This window comes from Schistocerca piceifrons, chromosome 11, assembly GCF_021461385.2.
Source record: "Schistocerca piceifrons isolate TAMUIC-IGC-003096 chromosome 11, iqSchPice1.1, whole genome shotgun sequence".
NCBI classification, from domain to species: Eukaryota; Metazoa; Arthropoda; class Insecta; order Orthoptera; family Acrididae; genus Schistocerca; species Schistocerca piceifrons.
Genome location: NC_060148.1, coordinates 168,312,182 through 168,336,758, shown reverse-complemented (window position 1 = coordinate 168,336,758; position 24,577 = coordinate 168,312,182). Strand labels below are relative to the sequence as shown.

Below are 24,577 nucleotides of genomic sequence, written 5' to 3'. Positions count from 1 at the left end.
CATAAAACAACAGTGGTCATATTCCACTGTTACCCAGACCGAAACTGAGTTGTTGTTGTTGTTCTTGCTGCTGTTGTTGTAATCCCTTATTTGACAAGGTTTCCTCAGGCTCTAATGAGTTGAATATTCTGTGTCGTTTGCCCTCCAGGTGTCTGCTGTGGAAGACTAGGTTTGGTGCAGTTTCATACTCCTTCCTATATCTACACCTATCGTATGCTGCCTCTATGTATCACGTGTAGGCTTTCTTACAATTTCTGTGGCCAGTCATAAGCGCTAGGATGAGTTTCATGTGTGTGGTGTTAAAGTTCATGGTTACTCGAGGGATATACTAAAACCCCCTACATATTTCTCACATAGGGATCACGATGGTAAGATTAAAGTAATTACTGCACACCCACAGAGGCATTCAACCAGTCATTCTGCCCGGGCTCCATTCATGATTTGAACAGGAAGAAACCCTAATAATGCACCCTCTGTCCAGCACCTCACAGTGGTTTGCTGAGTATAGATGTAGATGTAAATTCATAAGGTTATTCTTCAAATATTTTGAGTTACACTTGTGGGCACAGCAGTTTTACTGAACACATTTACATTTTTCTGTTATGTGTTGGTCTACTAATACCATGCCATTTTGTGTACTTCATTTTGATATTCTGTGATGCACTTGTCTTTTGATTCCTTTTGAGATAGAGGGTGCATCTGCTCTCTCTCTCTCTCTCTCTCTCTCTCTCTCTCTCTCTCTCTCTCTCTCTCTCTCTCTCTCTCTGTGTCTGTGTCTGTGTCTGTGTCTGTGTCTGTGTGTGTGTGTGTGTGTGTGTGTGTGTGTGTTTGTTTGTCACACACACACACACACACACACACACACACACACACACACACACAAAATAAACCACAACCTGGTAAGAACTGTGCATGATCCCAGAAACAAAATTTCAAGAAAAACCGTACTGTTAACAGTGACCACTGAAAATGCCTTAAAATAAACAGAAATGCGTTTGGTCATGATCAGAAGTTGGTATTAATGTATATAACATGTACTTCAAGCCCTTGCTATAAAATACATGCCTTCTGATACCCCATTGGGTACTGTATTAATCCACTCTTGACACATGCCGCCCTGCCCCTCATTCCCATCAGACACACATTGCTGTGCGACACTTGTTTGTCATTTAATGGCACTGTTCTGTATTCTTACTGCCTGGCATGAGCTTTCCAGTTTAATGCGACTTTGGCAGCTTGCTGCTTGTTTATTGGAACAGCACTTCATTTGGCCCCACGGCACTGAGTGGTCGCTGTCATAGACCTTTCCGTAACAGAGTAATCTGCTTTCTTAACCGTGAATGAAACCTAGAAGCAGCCCTATATTTAGTTAGTTGCTTGTTACATCCTCAGATTGGAAAAAAAAAAATCGTGTTTTTAGAGAAGCGTTGCATTTCGGATGTTCTGACAATATTATGCTTGTATCTGTTGTTCCACAAGACACCTCCACTGTTGATATGGTGATTTCCTTTGTATCCATACAGACTGACTTAATGAGAAATCCAATTCAGATAGTAGAGTGATGTATTATCTATTCTGTTCTAGTTGATGCTGGCAGTAAATATTTAAGGCAGCAGTGCCAGCGGAAGCCAGTCACCATGGAAGCTGAGATGCCTGGTGCAGCTGAGGTAAAACCTTTACTTATATCCTTCACTGTGTTATGAACATATTTACATAAGATGGAAAATTGCAAGTCCCCCAGTGAAATTCAGAAAGTTCTTGCAGAAAGAACTCACGACTGATCACTTATTTACTCGAGGGCCAGTACTGACATTGTGGGACGACACCTGGGCTGCGTATGTACCGACCTTATTATTAATTGTACGTAAATTAGTATGTTCTGAGCATCTGATAGACTAGCTGTAATAAGGGTGCGACAAGTTGGCCACCTGCCCCTGAGTACAGAGCGTTAAATGTCGGCATCGTTCAGAATACTTTGTGTCGAGTGCTGTGTTTCAGGTTGCTGCCACTCTGTGGCCGCATTGTTGTGACACTGTAATTGACTGATGAAGTGATGGTGTGTTGTCTGTGTGAGCAGATGATTAGTTTCCAGAATGAGATTTTCACTCTGTAGCGGAGTGTGCGCTGATATGAAACTTCCTGGCAGATTAAAACTGTGTACCAGTCCGAGATTCGAACTCGGCACCTTTGCCTTTCGTGGGCAAGTGCTCTACCATCTGAGCTACCCGAGCACGACTCACGCCCCGTCCTCACAGCTTTACTTCTGTATCGCAGGAGAGCTTCTGTAAAGTTTGGAAGGTAGGAGACGAGGTACTGGCAGAAGTAAAGCTGTGAGGACGGGGCGTGAGTCGTGCTTGGGTAGCTCAGATGGTAGAGCACTTGCCCGCGAAAGGCAAAGGTTCCGAGTTCGAGTCTCGATCTGGCACACAGTTTTAATCTGCCAGGAAGTTTCAGATGATTAGTTGGTTAACAGCAGTAATTGTACATGCATTGTTCTCAATTGTTAATTAAAGGTTTTAAAAAATGAACCACTACAACTGTATAATCAAAGAAATTTATTTCAAACAAATAGTTTCACCACAACACTTATACCGTCTTGAAGTGTGGTTTAATTCCTTGACCAATGTATTGTAGACCTGTATAATACTGAAGACTTTCTTCTGACAACAGTAATGATTCCATTACCGAAAAAAACAAGGAACCAAGAAATGCAGCGAGCACAGGACAATCAGCCTCATTTCACATGCAGCCAAAGTGATGTTAAGGATAATTAATAAAAGACTTGAAAAAGTAATGGAGGAGAATCTTGGCGAGGAGCAGTTTGGCTTTAGACAGAATACGGGCACCAGAGATGCAATAGGGCTCTACGAATCTTGGGAGAAAGGTTTATTGAAAAAGGCATTTGACAATGTCGTTTGGGACAAGCTGGTGACTATAATGAGGGAAAAGAGAGTGGACTGGAAAACCAGTAGACTTATAAACTCATTATATCTTAATCAAAAAGTTTCAGTTAAAGTGAGAGGAGAAAGTACAAACTGGATCAGACTAGGAAAAGGAGTAAGACAAGGATGCTGTTTATCACCTACCCTTTTCAACCTCTACTTGGAAAATACGATTGACCAATGCTCATTAGATGTGAAAGTGGTAGAAATTGGAGGAAGAAGAGTAGGGTGTTTGAGATTTGCTGATGACATGGTCCTTCTAGCCACAGGAGAAAAAGAATTACAGGATTTGGTGGACACCATTGCAACTAACGGAAAAAAATATGAAATGAAAATTAACACAAATAAAACAACAGTATTGGCACTAGGAGGAAATAAGGAAATAAAAATTATGCTGAATGGGGAAACACTAGAACAGGTGCAAAATTTTAAGTATCTTGGAAGCAGGATAGACACCGACTGGAAGTGCACCACAGAAATTAAAACATATATAGCAATGGCAAAAGAGGCGTTTTATGAGAAAAGGAGAATCTTCTGCAGCGGTCTGGACAGAGAACTCAGAAAGAGACTCATAAAATGTCTTGTATGGAGTGTTCTTCTATATGGCGCTGAAGCATGGAAGACAGAAAGGCTGGAGGCTTTTGAGATCTGGACATGGCGGAAGATCGAAAGAATAAGTTGGATGGACAGAGTAAAAAATGAAGAGGTACTGAGAAGAGTGGGAGAGAAAAGACAGTTACTAGATGTAATAAAGAGAAGAAAAAGAAATTGGATTGGGCATATATTAAGAAAGAATGACGGACTGATAAAAACAGTTTTAGAAGGTTATGTAGGAGGGAAAAGGAAGCGAGGAAGGGAGAGATTCCAGATATTGGATGACATGATGGACGGTACAACATACAGCAGCTTTAAGGAGGAAGCAATGGATCGCAGAAAATGGAGAGGCAAAGGACCTGCTAATATAGCAGAAAACTGATGATGATGATAATACTAGTTGCCATTGATTTCATAGATAAAGAGCGTAGACTCTGCAGCATGTTGTCACCACTGTGACCACATGGACATAAATGCAACCCTCAACTGTGTTATATGGGTTCTATGATACCTGGGCCAAGGAATGGAAGCACTGTTTCGGTTTATAGTGGACCTGAAGATGGCGTAAGTGTTGCACCGAAACTAGTCTTTTGAAATAAATTCCTTTGGTGAAACAGCTATGACAGTTCATTTTCTTTATTTATATCATCGGCCACTGCTCCCTACCGCAGGAACACTGGTCTTCCACAAAATGTGTTGTTTTAAAACTGCCCTAATTTAATTTCATATTCCTTGCTACAAATATGTATCTCATTTGAAGATGACTGTCCCTGTAACACACAGTCACAAATCCTCTTTGAAATTTATGCCACAGCAGCTGATTGGAACAAGGAACTCACACCCAGACATTTTTAGTACTTGAAGATGAACAATAAAACTTTCCCCGTCTTACTTCATTAACACCGCGGTGGCCGCTCAACTTACTCCTCTGTCCCGATGTAAGCTGCCGAATTAACTAAATGAAGCACATCTGAAAATATTTGTGTCTCTGGAAGTATTTTTGTTTGTTATTGGGCAGGAGAACTACTCTCTTCATACAGTCGTGATATTAGCTGACGTTTTTCGTGTTAGCTGTTAGATGCGTATTATTGTAAAATACAGCTGAGAACCACAGGCCGCACTTACAGTTAATTTGGGCCGTACCCCTTGCATGTGGCCTGTGGGCCACAGTTTGATGACCACTGTTGTAGATGCATTTGGATAGTTTCCCTATGTGGTAGAAGACAGTGACAACGTGGTATCAAGTGGCATTGTTGTCGTCGTCGTCCTCTGGCCAGAGACTGGTTTCAGGCAGCTCTCTATGTTAGGCTATGGTGTGCCAAGCCGTTTGATCTCTGTGTAATTACTGCTGCCTATATCCATTAGAAGCTGCTTACTGTATTCATACCTATAAGGATCTCCCTCTACAATCTTTGCTCCTGCCCCTGCACCCCCCTCCTACTTTCCCCTTCTCTCTCTCTCTCTCTCTCTCTCTCTCTCTCTCTCTCTCTCTCTCTCTCTCTCTCTCCCCCCCCTCTCCCCCTCTCCCTCTCTCCCTCTCCCCCTCCCTCCCTCCATTGCAAAATTGACAATTCCTGGATGTCTCAGGGTATGTCCTACCAACTTATCCCTTTAGACAAACAGTGCCATAAATTTCTTTTTCCATCAGTTCATTTCATTTCCTCCTTGTTAGTTATTGAAGCTACCCAACTGACCTTCAGTGTTCTTGTGTATCACCACATATGAAAAGTTTCTGTACCCTTCACATGTAAACTGCTTGTCATCTGCATTTCACTTCTGCACAAGGTTACACTCAACACAAGTACCTTCAGGAGCATTTTTCTTCCTATTGTGAGCTTGCCTTTTATATCCTGTCTACTTTGACCATTGTCAGTTACTCTGCTGCCCAAATAACAAAACTTGCCTATTACTTCTAGTGTCTCATTTCCTAATATATGAGGTTTGAATGATAAGTAATTGGGTTTGGATGGGAATATTTTAATAAATGAAACACAGAAATAATCCTTAGAATGTAATCTTTAATTACCAATATACACTTTTCCACATAATCACCAGCTAATTGGATACATTTCTGCCAACAATGAACAGGTTTCCTGAAGCTGTCACGGAAGAAGTAGACACTCTGTTTCTGCTACCACAGTCTCACAGTTCTCTGAACATCTTCATTAGAAGCATGATGTTGTCCTCACAGACCATCTTTCATTAGCGAGAACAGATGGGAGTCAGACGGTGCTAAATCTGGGCTGTACGGAGGATGCCGTACGGTGGTGAGATTCAGTCTCCGAAGTTCTGCTGTGGTGGCACGTGAAGTGTGTGGTTTGGCACTGTCATGCTGTAGGAGAACATTTCCCTTTTCCTTTCGGACCCTCGTTAGCCGTCGTTTGAGAGTTCACAGCATTGTGGTGTAACACTCTGAATTTATTGTTGTTCCACGATCGAGGAAATTGACAGAGATAACACCATCTGCATCCCAGAAGAATGCGGCCGTGATTTTTCCATATGAGGGCTGTGTCTTGAATTTCCTATTCTGGGGCAAGTCTTTGTTTCAACATTCCATAGACCGACATTTCATCTCTGGGTCGTAACGGTGTACCCACACCCACCTCCCGTCACAATTAAGTGGACAAAGGCATCACCTTCATTCTCGTAACGCGAGAGGAGTTCCTGGCAAATTTTAAGTCTGAGCACTTTCATTTCAGGAGTCGGCATCCGGGGTACCCACCATGCACAGATCTTCCGATAGCTGAGCAAAGCAATAATGTGACTAACACGTTCTTGTGAAATGCCGAGTGTGCTTGCAATATCTCTCTGACTGATACGACGATCGTCAAGAATCAATCTGCCAACATTTTGCTTGTGAAACTCGGTGGTTGCTGTCACGGGATGCCCATCTTTAAATCTACTCGCCCAAGAACGCACAGTACTCACATTGACAGAATCACCGTAAACTGCTTTCATTCTCTGATGAATCTCCTGTGGGGTGACACCTTCTGGTGTCAAGAATTCAATGACTGCGTGTTTGCATAAATTACATTCAGCGACCGTCTGTGCAGGATTCCATATTTTACACTGTAACAACACAACTGTTCAGTGCTAAGGCTTCCCGCCAACTGGAGCTATAGAGGAGAGGCTACGGAACAAGCCATTACCTGCCACATAGCGATGCTGCCAACTGTCGAAGAGTTACGAAGGTGGAGGCACTACTTTTCAGTCAACCCTCATAATTCTCTCAGCATCTCCTTTTTTGGTGCCCAGGTAACATTGAACTAAAGAAAGTGTTTCTCTAAGGAAGCAACAAGAAAACATGATAACCACAAAACCGAATCTGTATGAAAGAACACAAGATGTAGTTCGATATAATGAGAATTATTATCAATCGTGGAACAGAGAACACACTGTTCGTCACCAGCAGTTGTTCTCCGAGGTTCGGAATTCATCTAGGTCATGACCGGTGGTGCACTGGTGTGGTCTTCATCTGGTAGCACCCTATCTGTGACTCGTCATTTATTCTGGATTACACTCGGTGCTACAGTCGGTGGCACACTGCAGGTGGTGGTCCCGTAAGGGCCACCTGTGGTAGGGGTACTAGGAATACGCTGGTGTCACGTGGCTTTGTGGATGTGAAATAGTGCTGGCTGTGTCCGGTAAATTTACGAGGGTCACTCCAAAAGAAATGCACACTATTTTTTTTTTTTTAAATCTATCTTTTATTCTACATGTTTGAAAGTTTTACAGTGTGTAGATACAGCCTTTAGGAACAATATTTTCATTTCTCCACATAATTTCCATCCCTATCAACTGCCTTACGCCATCTTGGAACCAGCGCCTGTATACCCACACGGTAAAATTCTGGACCAGGCTGTTGGAGCCACTGTTTGGCAGCGTCCACAAGGGAGTCGTCATCTTCAAACCTTGTTCCACGAAGAGAGTCTTTCAGTTTCCCAAGGAGATGATAGTCACATGGAGCCAGTTCAGGACTGTAAGGCGGGTGTTTCAGTGTTATCCATATGAGTTTTGCGATCGCTTCCACGGTTTTTTGACTCGAACACGACTCAGTCGAATTGAAGTTTCTTCAGTGTCGTCGCATATGCATCAGAATTTATGGTGATTCCACTTGGCACGATGTCCACAAGCAACAGTCCTTCGGAATCGAAAAACACCGTAGCCATAACTTTTCCAGCAGAAGGTGTGGTTTTGAATTTTTTTGTCTTGGTTGAATTTGCACGATGCTGCTCCATTGATTGCCTCTTCGTCTCTGGTGAAAAACGATGGAGCCATGTTCCATCACCTGTCACAATTCTTCCAAGAAATTCGTCTCCACCATTCTCGTACTGCTCCAAACGTTCGCTGCATACCGTTTTTCTTGTTTCCTTGTGAGCCGCTGTCAACATCCTGGGAACCCACCTGGCACAAACCTTTTTTAACGCCAAGACTTCCATTATTCTGCAAACACTCCCTTCCCCTATTTCAACGTAGCACGACAGTTCGTTCACTGTGATGCGTCTGTCAACAGTCGCCAATTCGTTAACTCTCTGCGCATTGTCTGGAGTGCGTGCAGTAAGAGGCCTGCCGCTGCGAGGACAATCCTCAATATTGCCGTGCCCGCTTCCGTCACGTAACCTGCTCGCCCACCGACTAACTGTACTGCGATCGACAGCAGCATCTCCGTACACCTTATTCAACCTCGTGTGGATGTTTCCCACTGTCTCGTTTTCACAGCACAGGAATTCTTGACAGCACGTTGCTACTGACGAACGGCAAGTGTAGCAGCCATCTTGAAGACGTGCTGTGACGGCGGCACTCACGGGAACAGGTTGAACTAAGTTTGAAAACAAGCAGGAAGGATGTATCTACACACTGTACAACTTTCACACATGCAGAATGGAAACTGTATTTTCTTTTGGAGCAGCCCCTACACTGCAGCGGACGGCACAGTGAGGGTGGGCGGCGCCAGCCCACAGAGCACAGCGGTGCGGCGGGTGCTTTCCCCTTCGCAGAGGGACGGCGGACCCGTCTCGAGGCACAGACGGTGACCGTGGCGTAGCTCACAGCCGGGGACACTGCAGGACATCCTGGAATATTCTCGCCTCGACCCTTATAATTTTGTGAAGTTTCGATAGATTGTTGCACTGTACGTGGCCTTCAAAAAGTCATCTGTAACAGATGTGCGTTGTGAGGGCGAGGCATCTGTCACTGTCGCACTAAGGTCACGGAAATGTGTCCGATCTCCCGGGTGACAGCTGGCGACACACAGCTGTGACTCCTGCAGTGTCGGAGCGTGCAGACACTCTCACTCGAGGTGATCGACGGATTGCAAACACCTCGCTGGATGACTGCCGAGGTTATCGGTGCGGCAAGACGTCGGCTCCGATGTGGACCAGTTGAGCGGTCCCGTGCAGGCACTGAGTGAGGTGGCATAAGGCCGTCGCATTGAACAGATATTATGTTGAAAAATAGGGATGTAGAGACAGAAGAGTGGGAAATAATACAGTGTACTGGAGTCCTGAATAAAATGTACCTGCTTTCAGGGGGAAAAAAATGTATATTTTCAGAATGATATTTCCACTCTGTAGTGGAGTGTGGACTGATATGAAACTTCCTGGGAGATTCAAACTGTGTGCCGGACAGAGACTCGAACTCGGAACCTTTAGCAAAGTCCGGCACACAGTTTTAATGTGCCAGGAAGTTTCGAAACGTGTATTACTTATTGAACGCTCCTTCTACACTGTTGTGGGCAAGCCTCAAGTTTAATTTCTTGTCTTTGAACTTTAATTTCCTTTCAAAATTTCTCCTTGGGATCCCTCATAGCTTGCACACTGTACATATTGGATAGGATTAGAGATAGGCTACAACCTTGTCCCATTCCCTTCAGAACTACAGTTCGGTTTCTGTACAAGTTGCAGATAACCTCTTGCTCACTGTATTTTATCCCTTATACCTTAAGAATTTCAAAAAGTATAATCCAGACAATATTTTCAAAAGCTTTGTCTAAATCTACCAATGCTATAAATGTATGTTTCTGTTCCATCCACCTATCTTGTAAGATCAGTTGTGATGTCAGTATTGCTTTGCTTGTTCATACATTTCTGTGGTACCCTAGCTGATATTCTGTGACATAAACTTCTCTTAGTGTTTCCGGTCTTCTGTAGATGATTTGTACAGTATTTTGTCAATGAAGCTAATTAAACTGATGGGTCAGCAGTGTTCACAAATGTCAGCATCTCCCTTCTTTGGAATAAGAATGTAATAATACTTGTTGCAGTCTGAGTTTTTTTGAAATCTATGACACAGGTCTGTAGTAATACTTCTGTACCTGTTTGTGTATCATGCCGTCTTCTCAATATTAGTCACATCGTAACAATTTCTGATGTGGATAACTGTATATTAAAATCTTCACAGTCATCAATTTAACAGTTTTATCTGATATTCAAATGGGTCATACGTGTCTATATACAGGCTGAAGAAAAATTCATACCCTCAGACTTTGCAGCGTGATTCCTGAAGTATGTGCGATACAAAAATTTCTCTTAAAAAATTTCACCCTGCACATATTTCCGACAGTAAATTGGTGTTAAAGATTGGCAATCTGGCAACACTGTAATCAAATGTACAGTAACTACCTCTGTCAGCATACAAGAGTAGTCCTGCACAGTGTATAGCAATTTGGATTTGTGTGCGTGAGGTCGAGGTGTGTGTTTTAATTAGCCAATTTCATTCTGCCGTATAATACTGTAGTATAAACCGTACCTTAAGCTACACATATATGACATTTACATAATACAGTGTTCTGTAACAGTGAACATGACAAAAACATCATCAGACAAGTTGGAAATTGACAGCTGGAATATATAACCTGTCACAGGACAGAATAACTACAAAAACATCATCAATTTTGGGATGCTAAAGATGAAAATGCTATATTCTCTTTTCTCTGTGAGGTTTTGGACGGATTAAATAAAAGGTTGAGAACGTTAGGTGTTTTCTTTGATCTAACGAAGGCTTTTGACTGTGTTGACCACAAAATATTACTGCAGAAGTTGGAACATTATGGAGTAAGGGGAGTAGCTTACAATTGGTTCGTCTCCTACTTTAAGAACAGAAAGCAGAAGGTAATCCTCCGCAATATTGAGAGTGGTAATGATGTTCAGTCCCAATGGGGCACTGTTAAATGGGGCGTTCCCCAAGGGTCGGTGCTGGGGCCACTGCTGTTCCTTATTTATGTAAATGATATGCCTTCTAGTATTACAGGTGATTCAAAAATATTTCTGTTTGCTGATGACACCACCTTGGTAGTGAAGGATCTTGTGTGTAATATTGAAACATTATCAAATAATGTAGTTCATGAAGTAAGTTCGTGGCTTGTGGAAAATAATTTGATGCTTAATCACAGTAAGACTCAGTTTTTACAGTTTCTAACCCACAATTCAACAAGAACTGACATTTTAATCAGACAGAATGGGCATGTTATAAGCGAGACGGAACAGTTCAAGTTCCTAGGCGTACGGATAGATAGTAAGCTGTTGTGGAAAGCCCATGTTCAGGATCTTGTTCAGAAACTAAATGCCGCTTTATTTACCATTAGAACAGTATCTGAAATAAGTGACATTTCAACACGAAAAGTAGTATACTTCGCATATTTTCATACGCTTATGTCATATGGTATTATTTTTTGGGGTAATTCTTCTGATTCAAAAAGGGTATTTTTGGCTCAAAAACGGGCTGTTCGAGCTATGTATGGTGTAAGTTCGAAAACCTCTTGCCGACCCCTATTCAATAGTCTGGGAATTTTGACATTGCCCTCACAGTATGTATTTTCTTTAATGTCGTTTGTTGTTAGCAATATTAGCTTATTCCCAAGAGTTAGCAGCTTTCACTCAGTTAATACTAGGCAGAAATCAAATCTGCATGTGGAATGCACTTCCTTGACTCTTGTGCAGAAAGGAGTGCAGTATTCTGCTGCATCCATTTTCAATAAGCTACCACAAGAACTCAAAAATCTTAGCAGTAGCCCAAACACTTTTAAGTCTAAACTGAAGAGTTTCCTCATGGCTCACTCCTTCTATTCTGTCGAGGAGCTCCTGGAAGAGATAAAAAATTAAGCAAATTCCAGTGTTACATTCTTGATTTTCTTTATTTAAACTAACGACTTGTTTCATTTTATGTGTTTCTACAATCGTGTTATAATTTCATGTATTGACTCGTTCCATGACCATGGAGACTTCTCCTAAATGTGGTCCCACGGAACAATAAATAAATAAATAAATAAATAAATAAATTGCACCATTACATAACTCGACATCTACTAGTCGTTTATAATGCGTGCAGTATATGCACTCAGGTGTAACACATTAGCAATTGGTGACAGTAATAATTTCCATATCAATGACCGCATGACTTGTACAAAAGAATACTTGGCCCTCGGAGCAGCCCCCCTGCAAGTGGAAACATTGCGCGACTCGCTAGATCTTACAGTTTCGGACTCTTCAAAATTGTCTGCAGCCACAGAGACAAGAGCAGCACGAACACGCGGTATAGTTCTTACACATGTGTCAGCAGAGTAGAGTACGATGTTTGTTCAGCTGTCCCCGCAGGATGAAATCCGTAAGTCAGGGGAATGCTAGAGGCTGTACAACTGGACCACTCTGTCTGAGCCACTTGCCTGGAAGTGTTCTGTCTAAATACCGCCACACATTAATTCCAAAATGTGGAGGGGCATCGTGTTGGAACCATTATCTCCGTTTAACATAAAAAAAAAAAAAAAAAAAAAATCTTCCAGTGCATCAGGCAAATAGTTTGAAAGGAATGCACGATACCTTCATACAGTCAGCCAATCAGGTGACAAGAAGGGACCCAAACTCCTTTCTCCCTGTATTCTGCCCCAGATGTCGATGCCAAAGTGAACTCGATATCCACGGTTGGAGCTGATGTGTGGGTTAGTGTCACACCAGTGGCTGTCATTGTGCATAGTGAAGACACCTTCAAGAGTGAACACTGCTTCACCTGATCGTGCAGGGTGTATCGTAATTAATGACGTAAATGTGTACAGTTGAAAGTACACGATACTAGAAGCAAAAAAGTCTCAGTAAACATAGGGTCGAAAATGCGTACCTTAAGAGTTACGAGCAATTTTCCATCTTCAATACTGTGAAACAAATCTCTTCTATTGCAAGCTCTTTGCTTTCCGTATTTTGGGAAGTGGTAGTATGGACAAAACGAGAAAAAAATTTCCAGTAAACAAGTGCTCTGAAATGCATACATTAAGAGCTATGAACACTTTTTCATCTTCACTACTTTGAAACATAACTCTTCTAGTGAACAAATGCTCATAACTTTTAAGGTATGCATTTTAGAGCACATGTTTACTGGACATTTTTTTCTAGTTTTGGTCCATACTGCCACTTCCCAAAACACGGAAAGCAAAGAGCTTGCAGTATAAGAGATTTGTTTCACACTATCAAAGATAGAGAAAATGCTCGTACTCTTAAGGTACGCATTTTCAACCCTGAGAGTTTTTTGCTTCTAGTATTGTGTACTTTCAACTGTACGCATTTACGCCATTAATTATGATGCACCCCGTATCATTATGAAGTCATCGTTGGCTTTCTGTTGTTGAAACCATTCACTGAATTGCACGGGATGCAGGTGTCGCATCAAAGAATAATGACAAGGGTGCAGCCCACGCTCGTACAGCACATCGATGACCGTGCATCGGGAGACACGCAGCTGCCTTGGTGCTCTTCACGTACTTCATTGTGTTCTTGGTGTGTGACCTCCAGAATAGCTTCCTCAGTAGCTAGAGTAAGGTGAGTCCCTGGACGACCTCTGTCTCCCGAAGGCGAAGCTCCAGATGGTGAAAACCGTTTTTGTACAAATGACGTCAACCGGGATATCTAGCAGTGTATTCACGAGTGGCAACACCAGCCCAGTTATCAGTTACACTGAGGATTGGAAGCTTATCCACATATTCATCATTTGTGTATGCCTTACGTCCGCCACACTGTTTTAGAATAACACAAGTAGAAAGTGCAGTATGTATACGATTGTACACGGAGTCCGTCATGGGCACATTACTCTGTTAGCAAATAGTCCCTGTCTGGAGAACAGCACATACATTAGTCGCAACATGCAACATTATCTCTGTTACAGTTTTTCTTCTGCACGATTAATCCCGATACTGCGATTGCAAAGTTTTTGTTTTTTAATTACACTGATCCCCTAGCGGTAGTGAATGTGATGTTTCCACCTTTCCATCGCTGATGATGATGATGATGATGATGATGATAATAATTCCGAAATTTGATTTGAAAAAAAGAATTCCAAGAATCAAAAATTATAGAAGTATGGGGAAAAAACTTACAAAGAACTGGAAAGATTTCCCCAAAAATTTATACAGAAAGCAAGAGAACTGATCCCATTACAGAAAAAATACAAGCGCCAGGGTGGGATTCAAATTGTGATAATGCAATAGGGTAGAAGCAACGAGCCCTCTTAAAACTACAACTCTGACAAATCAGAAACCACACAAGAGAAATTTTTTGAAGTTAGAAAACAAATAGCTAAAATACTTAGACAAACTTAGAAAATATCTTAATGAGCAACTAAACGTAATTGAAGACTTTAGGAACCACAAAACCACGAGTTTTACAAAATGTTTGCAAATCAAATCAAAGGATACACAGCACAATCAGCAGGTCCAGAAAACAAAATGGAAAACTGGCACTAAATAACAAAGGAAATTGTCAAGAATTAGCCAAATATTTCTCACAACTTCTAAATTGCTCGCAACCTAGTATGAGATTCCCCAGATTACAGCCTGAACACACGAATGAAACTTCACTACTGCCAACTCGAGAAGAAATTTGTAATCACAGTAAAAAGCTAAAAATTAATAAGTCATCGGGAGAAGATGGAATTGTAGCTGAACTACTGAAGAACCTTGCTCCAATTTTCTTAAAAGAGATCAGTCAAATCATCCAAGAAGTTTGGCAGATAGAAAACATTCCAGAGGATTAAAAATATGCACTAATTTTTCCATTACACAAAAAGGGAGATAGATGGAAACAACTACAGAGGCATTTCACTTTTGCGGGTCACTTACAAAATTTCAGTTTACCAAGTAGGCTTTTGACCTAATAGTTCGTGCCGGGGACAGATCTTTAATCTTAAAACTATTTTAAAAATTAAAGCAATCAGGTTGAAACCAATAGTCTGCTCATTTGTTGATGTTACATACGATTCTATAGACAGACAGTCGCTATGCAATATTCTAGAAGAAAGCGGACACATCAAAACTTGAAAACTGATCGAACAAACACTGTCAGAAACCAAACCAAAAATTCGATTCATAGATGAAATTTCGGAACCATTCTTAGTTGAAACAGGAGTAAGGCAAGTAAATTGGATCTCACCATCATTATTCAGCATATTTTTAGACAATGTATTGAAAGAATGGGAAATGGAACTAAGATAACGAAACTTTTGGAAGCTAATCGAGCTAGGAAGAGGTCAAGCAAAATTGAACATTCCATACTTAGTGTTTGCAGGTGACTTGGCAATTCTAACTGACAGTGAAGAAACAGCAGTGAAACAAATTGAGACTCTCAAAGAATGTGCAGAGAAGGTTGGCCTGCAAATTTCCTTTGACAAGACTGAATTCATGTGTTCCAAGTTAGATATTCCGAAAGCGAAGACAAATTGTGGTGAAATCAACAGAGTCAAACACCTGAAATTATTGAATCAACAGTACTCGAAAAAAATAGAAAAAAAGCAGATTTCAGAAAATCAAGAAAGCGTCCAGACTTGTTTCAAATTTGTATAACAAAAAATGCCTGTCGGAAGGCACTAAAATCAAACACTACACTGTCAGACGGTCCATAAGTGAAAATCATCAACATACCGTAGTATTACGCACAACTGAGGAGGACAGGACCAAAAAATTGAAGATGTCACTACAACACAGTAATCAGTCACGTATGCAAGTGAAACAATGTCATTGAATCAAAAAGTAGATTTACAAGAAATTAAGAAAGTAAAGAGTAAGGTTATTAGAAAAACTCTGGAATCACGATACACACAAAATGGACACAGGCTGCAAACCACCGAGACAACAGGAAAAGTATCAAACATTGAAACTGCCATCAAAAAGAGACGAACAAAGTTCGATGGACACCTAAACAGATTACCTGGAAACAGACTGACTAAATGTTTGTTGAACTATGTGACATCCCCTAAAGCATCAATACCTTGGTTAACTGAAGTTAAGAAGGATTTGATAAAAGCAAAAATTGATGTAACAAATACATCATACAGCGATACATTCAGAAGCAAAATTGACATGTGGAAGTTTATTCAAGAGATGGAACCAAAACCCTAGTGACCAAAGTGGATTGAAGAAAGAAAGAAGGTCTTTGGGGAGAAAATGAAGAAATATTGGGAAAATAAGAAGACCCTAAGAAAGATTGAAAATCACCTGCTTATCATTATCCAATGGGCATATTCACTATCTTTTTCGAAGCACGTTCCTAGGACTACTGGTGCTGTAAGGCCCTAACGAAATGTAATGGACCTGAACGTGGTAAGAATAATGATTGGTGTTAATCCATGGGACCATTGGGGGACGATAAAATGAAAAAAAAGGTTTGGAATCTAATAGATGCAATGATGCGAAACAGTTTGTGTACACTAGATGCAAAAGACTTCTTTAAAAACTGACCAGTGAAAATGATTGTACTTTTGTTTCTTTGTTCATAGTACACAAGTGCAAATGTTTTGTAGAAGACCCACTGTAATTGCTGTATGCCAGTTCAGATGCCAGACACCGTACCACGTAGATGACATTTAGCAAATAAAAATAAATACAGCTCGACCCAGAATGGAACTCTCGACCTCCTGAGTGCTAACCCAAAATGCTATCCACTGCACTGCACTGCTCCTATATGCTGACAGAAGTACAGTGTGTAAACTTTTAGATGGCAGACCTCTCACTAGTCCTGAATCGGTAGAAGTCGGTAAACGTTGGGAGGCTTCGGTAGGCACGCAGTTTTGACTGCTGCTAACATTACGTAGCTGACTGTGTTGTCTCCTTCATTGTTGTTTTGCGCTGTACTGTTCTGCGTGTTTTTATTGCGCAGTTGTGCTAAACATTATCAAAATGAGTGAAGAGGCAGTTGCTGGCCCATCTCGGGAGTCGCCAACAACCCCCATGGTTTTATATACTTTTTTTTTAACACGTTTGCGAAACGTGTTGCGAATAGTGTTAGTAGTGAAGAAATAATAGAACAAAATGTAATGCCTGATGCGGCACTTTTTCACACATCTCGGTGTTTACCACGTCATATCTCCTGAATTATATGTCGTAAAGAGACATAAATTTGCCGGCGCATTTACTGATATATGTGGATACTGTATGCGAAGTACGTTGCGATTAGAGGTAATAGTAATGAAATAATACATTAAAACGTCATGCCTACTGCGGCAGATTTACGGTATGTACTGAGAAAATGTAGTAAGCGACAACCTTTTTTCCTTTCATTATTTTGTGGGGGGTGTCAGCGGGAAAATTTTTTGTAAAGGTTTGAAATTGTATGTAACGTTTGTTGCTAGTCGCTAAGTGCTCTCATTCTCAAATAGTGGATGCATAAATCTGGGTATTTTCCCGCGGTGGCATCTCATTATTTATGACATCATATCTCCTTAAGAATGTGTCTTATTTCTTTTTTTTTCGGCTAGGGACTTTCATGGGCGTACGGAGAACAAATCACCAAAATTTCATCGCAGTCGGATGGTTTGGGAACGCACAGAGGGCAGACATACATACATTGATTTTTATATATAGAGATTGACAGTTACGTTATACTATATGACCTGTTTAAGTATATTTAAATTTTATAATTAATTTAATGTACATGATGATTTCAGTTTCGTTTACGAACAACATTTAAAGCGAGTTTTACTTCCAAGCCTTTCGTCTGCTTTCGTGTAAGCATGACGCGCAATTTGTAGTGCCAGCACAGCAACTGGTAGGCGTGCCTTGTCCCTCCCCAACGTCTCCTCTCCCCTCGCCAGCCAATGCTCGCTTCCTCCTCTCCCCGCACTCCCCTCACAACTCTGCCGTCTTACAGTTAACACACTGTGCATGGGATTACAGTGTTGCCAAATTGCCTATCTTTAATGTCCATTTACTGCCAGGAATATGCACAGGACAAAATTTTGAGAGACATTTTTGTATTGACAGTATGTGAGTAATTGCTCTGCGAAGTCAGTGTGTGCAAATTTTTCTTCACCCTGTATACGTGACTGAAGATTTTATGTGTAATATGTGGTTTTCCAAGTTTGAAATTATGACATGTCAGTAATATTATCTATTTCATACCGAGAAGGTAGTAAATTACTGGAACTGGTAGTAGTAATGAACAAACAATGGAAACTATATGTAGGAACATCAACAATACAGGGTGTTTCAAAATGAACATACCGGTTTTAAGGCGTTGTAGCATTTATTACGTTCAACTTACAATTGTAAATAATACACCAAATAAAAGAGAAACTCAAACAGTTTTGATTGTATACCTGTGTGCAGTGAGAAGAGTATGGAATGACAAAGAGTGACTGAAAAAGTGTCGAACGAGTGCGATTCTTTCAAGCTTAGCCCCAAGAAATGTCCCTGTGGAAAGTTTATGTGCCTTTCTTTTTTGGCGAATCAACTGCAACTGATGTTTCTTATCGTGATGTGCTACAGCTATGGTCCGTGTCTCAATGGGAAGCTGCTGAACGACACATTTTTATTTGGGAGCAAGGTGGTGCACCACCTCACTGGCATAACTCAGTACGCGACTGGATAAACGTCGTCGTATCCGACCGGTGGATCGGATGCGAGGGGGCGTTTGACACAGCATTTTATGCACGACCTGCACATTCACACACGATCTGACGTGATCACGTGTATGCGCCTCCGATACCAGCTGATCTGTCCGACTTTAGAAACAGTGTTATTGCAACAGTTACTCACGACACATCGATCGAGGTTTCGGAACAACTCGCGTAACAACTTGATGTGTGATCGGTGTTCACACTGAATAATTGTAAGAAAAACTGTTTGTGTTTCTCTTTCATTTGGTGTATTATTTGTAATTGTAAGGCCAGAATGTGATTGTCACCTGGGATGCAAGCAGCAACCCGGGTGGGGCAGGGAAGGAAAAGGAATACTAGTTTACATATGGGGGTAGAGACAAATACGGTCTTGTGGAGTGTTCAGACACTAGGATTCTAACAGGTGCAGCGCCAGGAAGTTGTGGGGCAGGCAGGTGGGGGGAAAAAGGAGCGAAAGATGAGAGGAGTGGAGAAAGATGGGTGGGTACGTTGGAAGAGCTCGGCAAACAGAGAGGGTGGGAGATGAGAATGGGAAGTAGGTGATTGGGCAGGGGAGGTGGAAAATGTCAGGTGGAGGGTGTGGGGATAGTATGTTACTGTAGATTGATGCCGAGACTACTACAGGAGTGGAAAGCTGGTGGTGGAGGGGAGGATTCAGATGGCAGCTGTCGAAATCGAGCATGTCGTGCTGGCCGAGCACTTCCTGTTACAGACTTGTCAGAGGTTTATCCTGCCCCATCAGGAGCCGGGCCACCTGTGAAAGCAGTAATGTCGTTTACGAGCTCTGCTGCAGTCGTTGCACAGCTTTTCGTATTGGCACGACTACCGACTAGCTGTCCAGCAGGATGAACGGCCACCTCCAAACTGTGGCCGAGAGCAAAGCTGACCACCGTGTGGCATAATGTGCAGCTGAACGTAACACGCTTCATTTCGATGGCTGCTTCACTAACTCAGCCACCTGGATGCTTGCCCCCCCCCCCCCCTTCCCACCCCCACGACCGTCATGTTTTCTGAACTGTGCAGATGGGATTTATCCTTAAAACAAATTCTCTGCTCCCACAAGTATCCCGGCCTCGACCTATCGACCTACTGTAACGTACTGTCCCCACGCCTTCACGCTGTCACCTCGTCTCCCAGCCTCTTTGTTTGCCACCTCTGCGAACACACTCGCCTGTCTTTTTCTGCTCCTCTCCTTTATTGCTCCTTTTTTTCCCACCTCCCTGCCCCACCATCTCCTGACGCTGCGCCTGTTGGCATTGTAGTCCCTACACACTCCGTCAGACAGCATTTGTCTCTCCCTCCATCCGTGCACTACTATCCCATCACCTTCCCCACGCACTCCAGGTTAGTGCTGGCATCCGACGTGACAGTTGCATTCCGGCCCGAGCGCCCAGAATTTGCGGTCATGTGTGCGTGAGGTGTGCTTGCTTATGTCACGTGTGGTGTTTGTTTCTCTTTTGCTGATGGAGGCTGTGACTGAAGCCTCTATGTGAGTGTCTTTTAATTGTGCCTGTCTGCAGCTTAACTTGGCTTTTTACAGTAAGTAGCACTCTACCTTTTCCTACATTGTTAGTAGTAATAAACAAGTATTAATACACCCACATCTCGTGCACTTAAAAAAATATGTTACTGCTGTTGGAAGTTGCCTGCAAAAAAATGTAGGTTTTTGTCTGTCTAACGTAGCTTACATGCCGGGTCAAATAGTTTAGTCACGGTCGGCTCTCCCGAGGATCTCGATAATTCTGAGAGAATGTCGTCTGTCCCAGGGAGTTTGTTTCAGCTTAAGTCTCTCAGCTTTCTGCCAAATTCTTCTTGTAGTTTTGTATCTCCCATTTGATCTACTTTTGCTTTCTCTTCTCTTAGCATAATATTGTCTTCAGGTTCATCTTCATTGTATAAATTCACTATATTTTCTTTTCATTTCTTTCAGCTATTCCTCCTTTGCTCAGTACTGCCTCGATGCCTGAGCTCGTGATACACATTATGTTCTTTCTCTTTTCTCCCAACTAGTTAGATGTACGAGAGGCACGCTGTATGGGCCCTCAGGTCGTGACTGTGACAGTGGAAGAGACTGTCAAAAGCTTCGGCTCTCTCTAAGGTCTTACATAAACAGGGACTATTTTATTTCAGAATGTACACGTAAAAAGCTACATATCAAAATTTTGTTGTAACTGTAAGCTAACTGCTTGGTGAGATAATAATGAAAATAAAAGACATTGGACAAACAATAACTCCTACTTCTTTATGGAGAATGCGGATTTGCATTCGGGATATTTAATTCAAAACATCTGTCTCCAGGTCGCAAATCTCCTACTGCATCACTATAACGTATCAGACAAATGCTGGGATGTTTCCCTCATCGAGTCGTGGTTTTCTTCCTTTAGTCTTTGTCAGTCTTGACATGTAGCCCATTTTAACATCTTGGTGTCTGTGAAATGTTAAACTTGGAACTTGGTTTTGTAATGAAGGTTTCGCAGCTGTTCTGTCGTTCTGCTGCAAACATTGTGTGTTACATTAGATTAGGTGTGTGTTAGATTAGATATACTTTTATTCTATAGGTTCATAGTGATGAGATCCTTGAGAATGCAGAACATGTCAGAAAACAAGAATAATTATTACATATTTACACGTGAAGTGGTCATCATGGATGTTGACTAACTCAAAAAGGCTTAAACACATTTTTATTTAACATGTAATGTTAACAAACTTGTCACAACACATGGAGAAGTATAAGGGACAGTGAAACGAAAAAGAGACTTATGGAAAAAGTAAGTAAACTGTTTATTATTTCAAAAGTAATGACCTTAACTGTTAATACTTTTATCCTACTATTAGACTAGATGGTCAATCCCTTTATGGAAAAATGTTTCAGGTTGCCTACGGAACCATGATTGTACCCAGGTGTGCATCTCTTTGTCTGAAATAAATTGACAGAACTGAATGTCTTAGAGAGATCTAGACTGTATGGAGGATGTAATGGCTGCCCAGCAAAACATCTCCAGTGTAGATGAACCAACCTGCCAATAAAACACCCCCCCCCCCCCCCCCTTTTGCTGAAGTTGTTTCGACTACACAGCAGAAGTTTTATTGGGAAGACCTGACACATCCTCCCCACGCTATTTCCACATTTTCGGAGCCCTGAAGAAAGAAATTCGTGGCTGTCAATTTACTTCGGACAAAGAGGTGCGCGCCTGGGTATAATCGTGGTTCTGTAGTCTCTTACAGACACTTCCCATGAAGTCACTGACTGTCTAGTCTCACAGTGGAAGAAGTGTACACGCATCATAAAAAGTTTTGCATCACCCCGGTTTCCAGAACTCCTGAAGATAGACGATGACTGTGGATGTTGTATCGCAGACATAGCCCCTTTGACTGTTCAGAGATTCCACTAAACCCTCCTAAAGTTGTAAACAAACATGCATGAGCAGCGCCTATTAGACGGAGGGGGCCCAACTGCCTATCAGTGTGAGTCGCTCCACCAGGAAGGAGGTACACAGCTCGTGGTGTCTGTAGTTCAGTCGTGCCCAGACGGTCAATACTGCGGTTCGATTGCGTCTGCATTGTTCCTTTGTGCCAGGAACGGCTCTCGGCAAGGAAAGTGTCCAGGTGTCTCGCAGTGAACCAAAGCGATGTCGTTCGGACATGGGGGAGGTACAGAGAGACAGGAACTGTCGGTGACATGCCTCACTCAGACCGCTCGAGGGCTACTACTGCAGTGGATGACCGCTACCTACAGATTATGGCTTGGAGGAACCCTGACAGCAGCGCCAATGTGGTGAATAATGCTTTTCGTGCAGCCACAGGACATTGTGTTAAGACTCAGTGTGCAATAGGCTACATGATGCGCAACTTCACTCCCGACATCCGTGGCGAGGCTATCTATGCAACCGTAACACCGTGCAGCGTGGTACCGATGGGCCCGACACGGTGCCGAATGGACTGCTCAGCATTGGCATCACGTTCTCTTCACCGACGAGTGTTGCGTGTGCCTTCAACCAGACAATCGTCGGAGATGTATTTGGAGGCAACCCGGTCAGGCTGAACGCCTTAGACACACTGTCCAGTGAGTGCAGCAAGGTGGAGGTTCCCTGCTGTTTTGGGGTGACACGATCTGGGGTCGACGTACGCTGCTGCCGGTCACAAAAGACACCATAACGGCTGTACGATACGTGAATCCCGTCTTCCGACCGATAGTGTGACCGTATCGGCAGCCTACTGGCGAGGCGTTCGTCTTCCTGGAAGACAGTTCGCGCCCACATCGTGCACATCTTGTGAGTGACTTCCTTCAGGATAACGGCATCGCTCGACTAGAGTGGCCGGCATTTTCTCTAGCTACGAACCCCATCGAATGTGCCTGAGATAGATTGAAAAGGGCTGTTTACGGACGATGTGACCCACCGACCACTATGAGGGTTGTACGCCGTTGAGGAGTGGGACAATATGGACCGACAGTGCCATGATGAACTTGTGGATAGTATGCCACGACGAATACAGGCATGCATCAATGCAAGAGGACCTGCTACTGGGTATTAGAGGTACCGGTGTGTACAGCAGTCTGGATCACCACCTCTGAAGGTGTCTCTGTATGGTGGTACAATATGCAATGTGTTGTTTTCGTGAACAGTAAAAAGGGTGGAAATGATGTTCATGTTGATCTACATTCCAATTTTCTCTACACGTTCCGGAACTCTCGGAACCGAGGTGGTGCAAAGCTTTTTTTGATGTGTGTATTAATAGTTACAGCAATTACTTTCCAAATAATGAACAATTTATGTACTTTTCCCGTGTGTCTTGTTTTCATTTGACTGCCTCTTATGCAATATGCTGAGGCAGATATGGCAATTCCCATGTTATTCTACTTGCACATCATAAAACTGAAAAGCCAGTTTACATCAGTTATTTGCATTTACCACATTACTGCACTGATATGTACAGAAGTCAGATTTCACGCAATAACACATTATTTGATTATATTAATTATGTAGAGGGACTTATAAAAGTATTTCATATTTTGAGAGGTGTTAGTATGGACCAAAACAAGACAAAAATGTGTGGCAAACATGGTCACTAAAATGCATCTACATCTACATCTACATGATTACTCTGCAGTTCACATTTAAGTGCTTGGCAGAGGGTTCATCAAACCACAGTCATACTATCTCTCTACCATTCCACTCTCGAACAGCGCGCAGTAAAAATGAACACCTAAACCTTTCTGTTCGAGCTCTGATTTCTCTTATTTTATTTTGATGATCATTCCTACCTATGTAGGTTGGGCTCAACAAAATATTTTCGTATTCAGAAGAGAAAGTTGGTGACTGAAATTTCATAAATAGATCTCACCGCGACGAAAAACGTCTTTGCTTTAATGACTTCCATCCCAACTCGTATATCGTATCTGCCACACTCTCTCCCCTATTATGTGATAATACAAAACGAGCTGCCCTTTTTTGCACCCTTTCGATGTCCTCCGTGAATCCCACCTGTGTAAGGATCCCACACTGCGCAGCAATATTCTAACAGAGGACGAACAAGTGTGGTGTAAGCTGTCTCTTTAGTGGACTTGTTGCATCTTCCAAGTGTCCGGCCAATGAAACGCAACCTTTGGCTCGCCTTCCCCACAATATTATCTATGTGGTCTTTCCAACTGAAGTTGTTTGTAATTTTAACACCCAGGTACTTAGTTAGAATGACAGCCTCGAGAATTGTACTATTTATCGAGTAATCGAATTCCGACGGATTTCTTTTGGAACTCATGTGGATCACCTCACACTTTTCATTATTTAGCGTCAACTGCCACCTGCCACACCATACAGTAATCTTTTCTAAATTGCTTTGCAACTGATACTGGTCTTCGGATGACCTTACTAGACAATAAATTACAGCATCATCTGCGAACAGCCTAAGATAACTGCTCAGATTGTCACCCAGGTCATTTATATAGATCAGGAAGAGCAGACGCCCCAGGACGCTTCCCTGGGGAACACCTGATATTACTTCAATTTTACTCGATGATTTGCCGTCTATTACTACGAGCTGCGACTTTCCTGACCGGAAATCACGAATCCAGTCACACAACTGAGACGATACCCTATAGGCTTGCAGCTTGATTAGAAGTCGCTTGTTCGGAACAGTGTCAAAAGCTTTCCGGAAACCTTAAGAGGTATCAGTAT

General features: G+C 42.3%; 1 protein-coding gene across 7 annotated transcripts in view; it reads left to right on the top strand.

Moving 5' to 3' along the window:
- LOC124719919 overlaps positions 1-24,577 on the top strand; it is a 155,465-nt gene that overhangs the window by 65,996 nt on the left and 64,892 nt on the right. For all 7 annotated transcript variants that reach the window (XR_007006017.1, XM_047245114.1, XM_047245115.1 and 4 more), the window contains one exon: positions 1,585-1,667. Coding sequence is in view for 6 of the 7 variants with exons in the window: in XM_047245114.1 (XP_047101070.1) it covers positions 1,585-1,667 (83 nt within the window). In the remaining variant the exon portion in view is untranslated. The remainder of the gene's footprint in view (positions 1-1,584; positions 1,668-24,577) is intronic.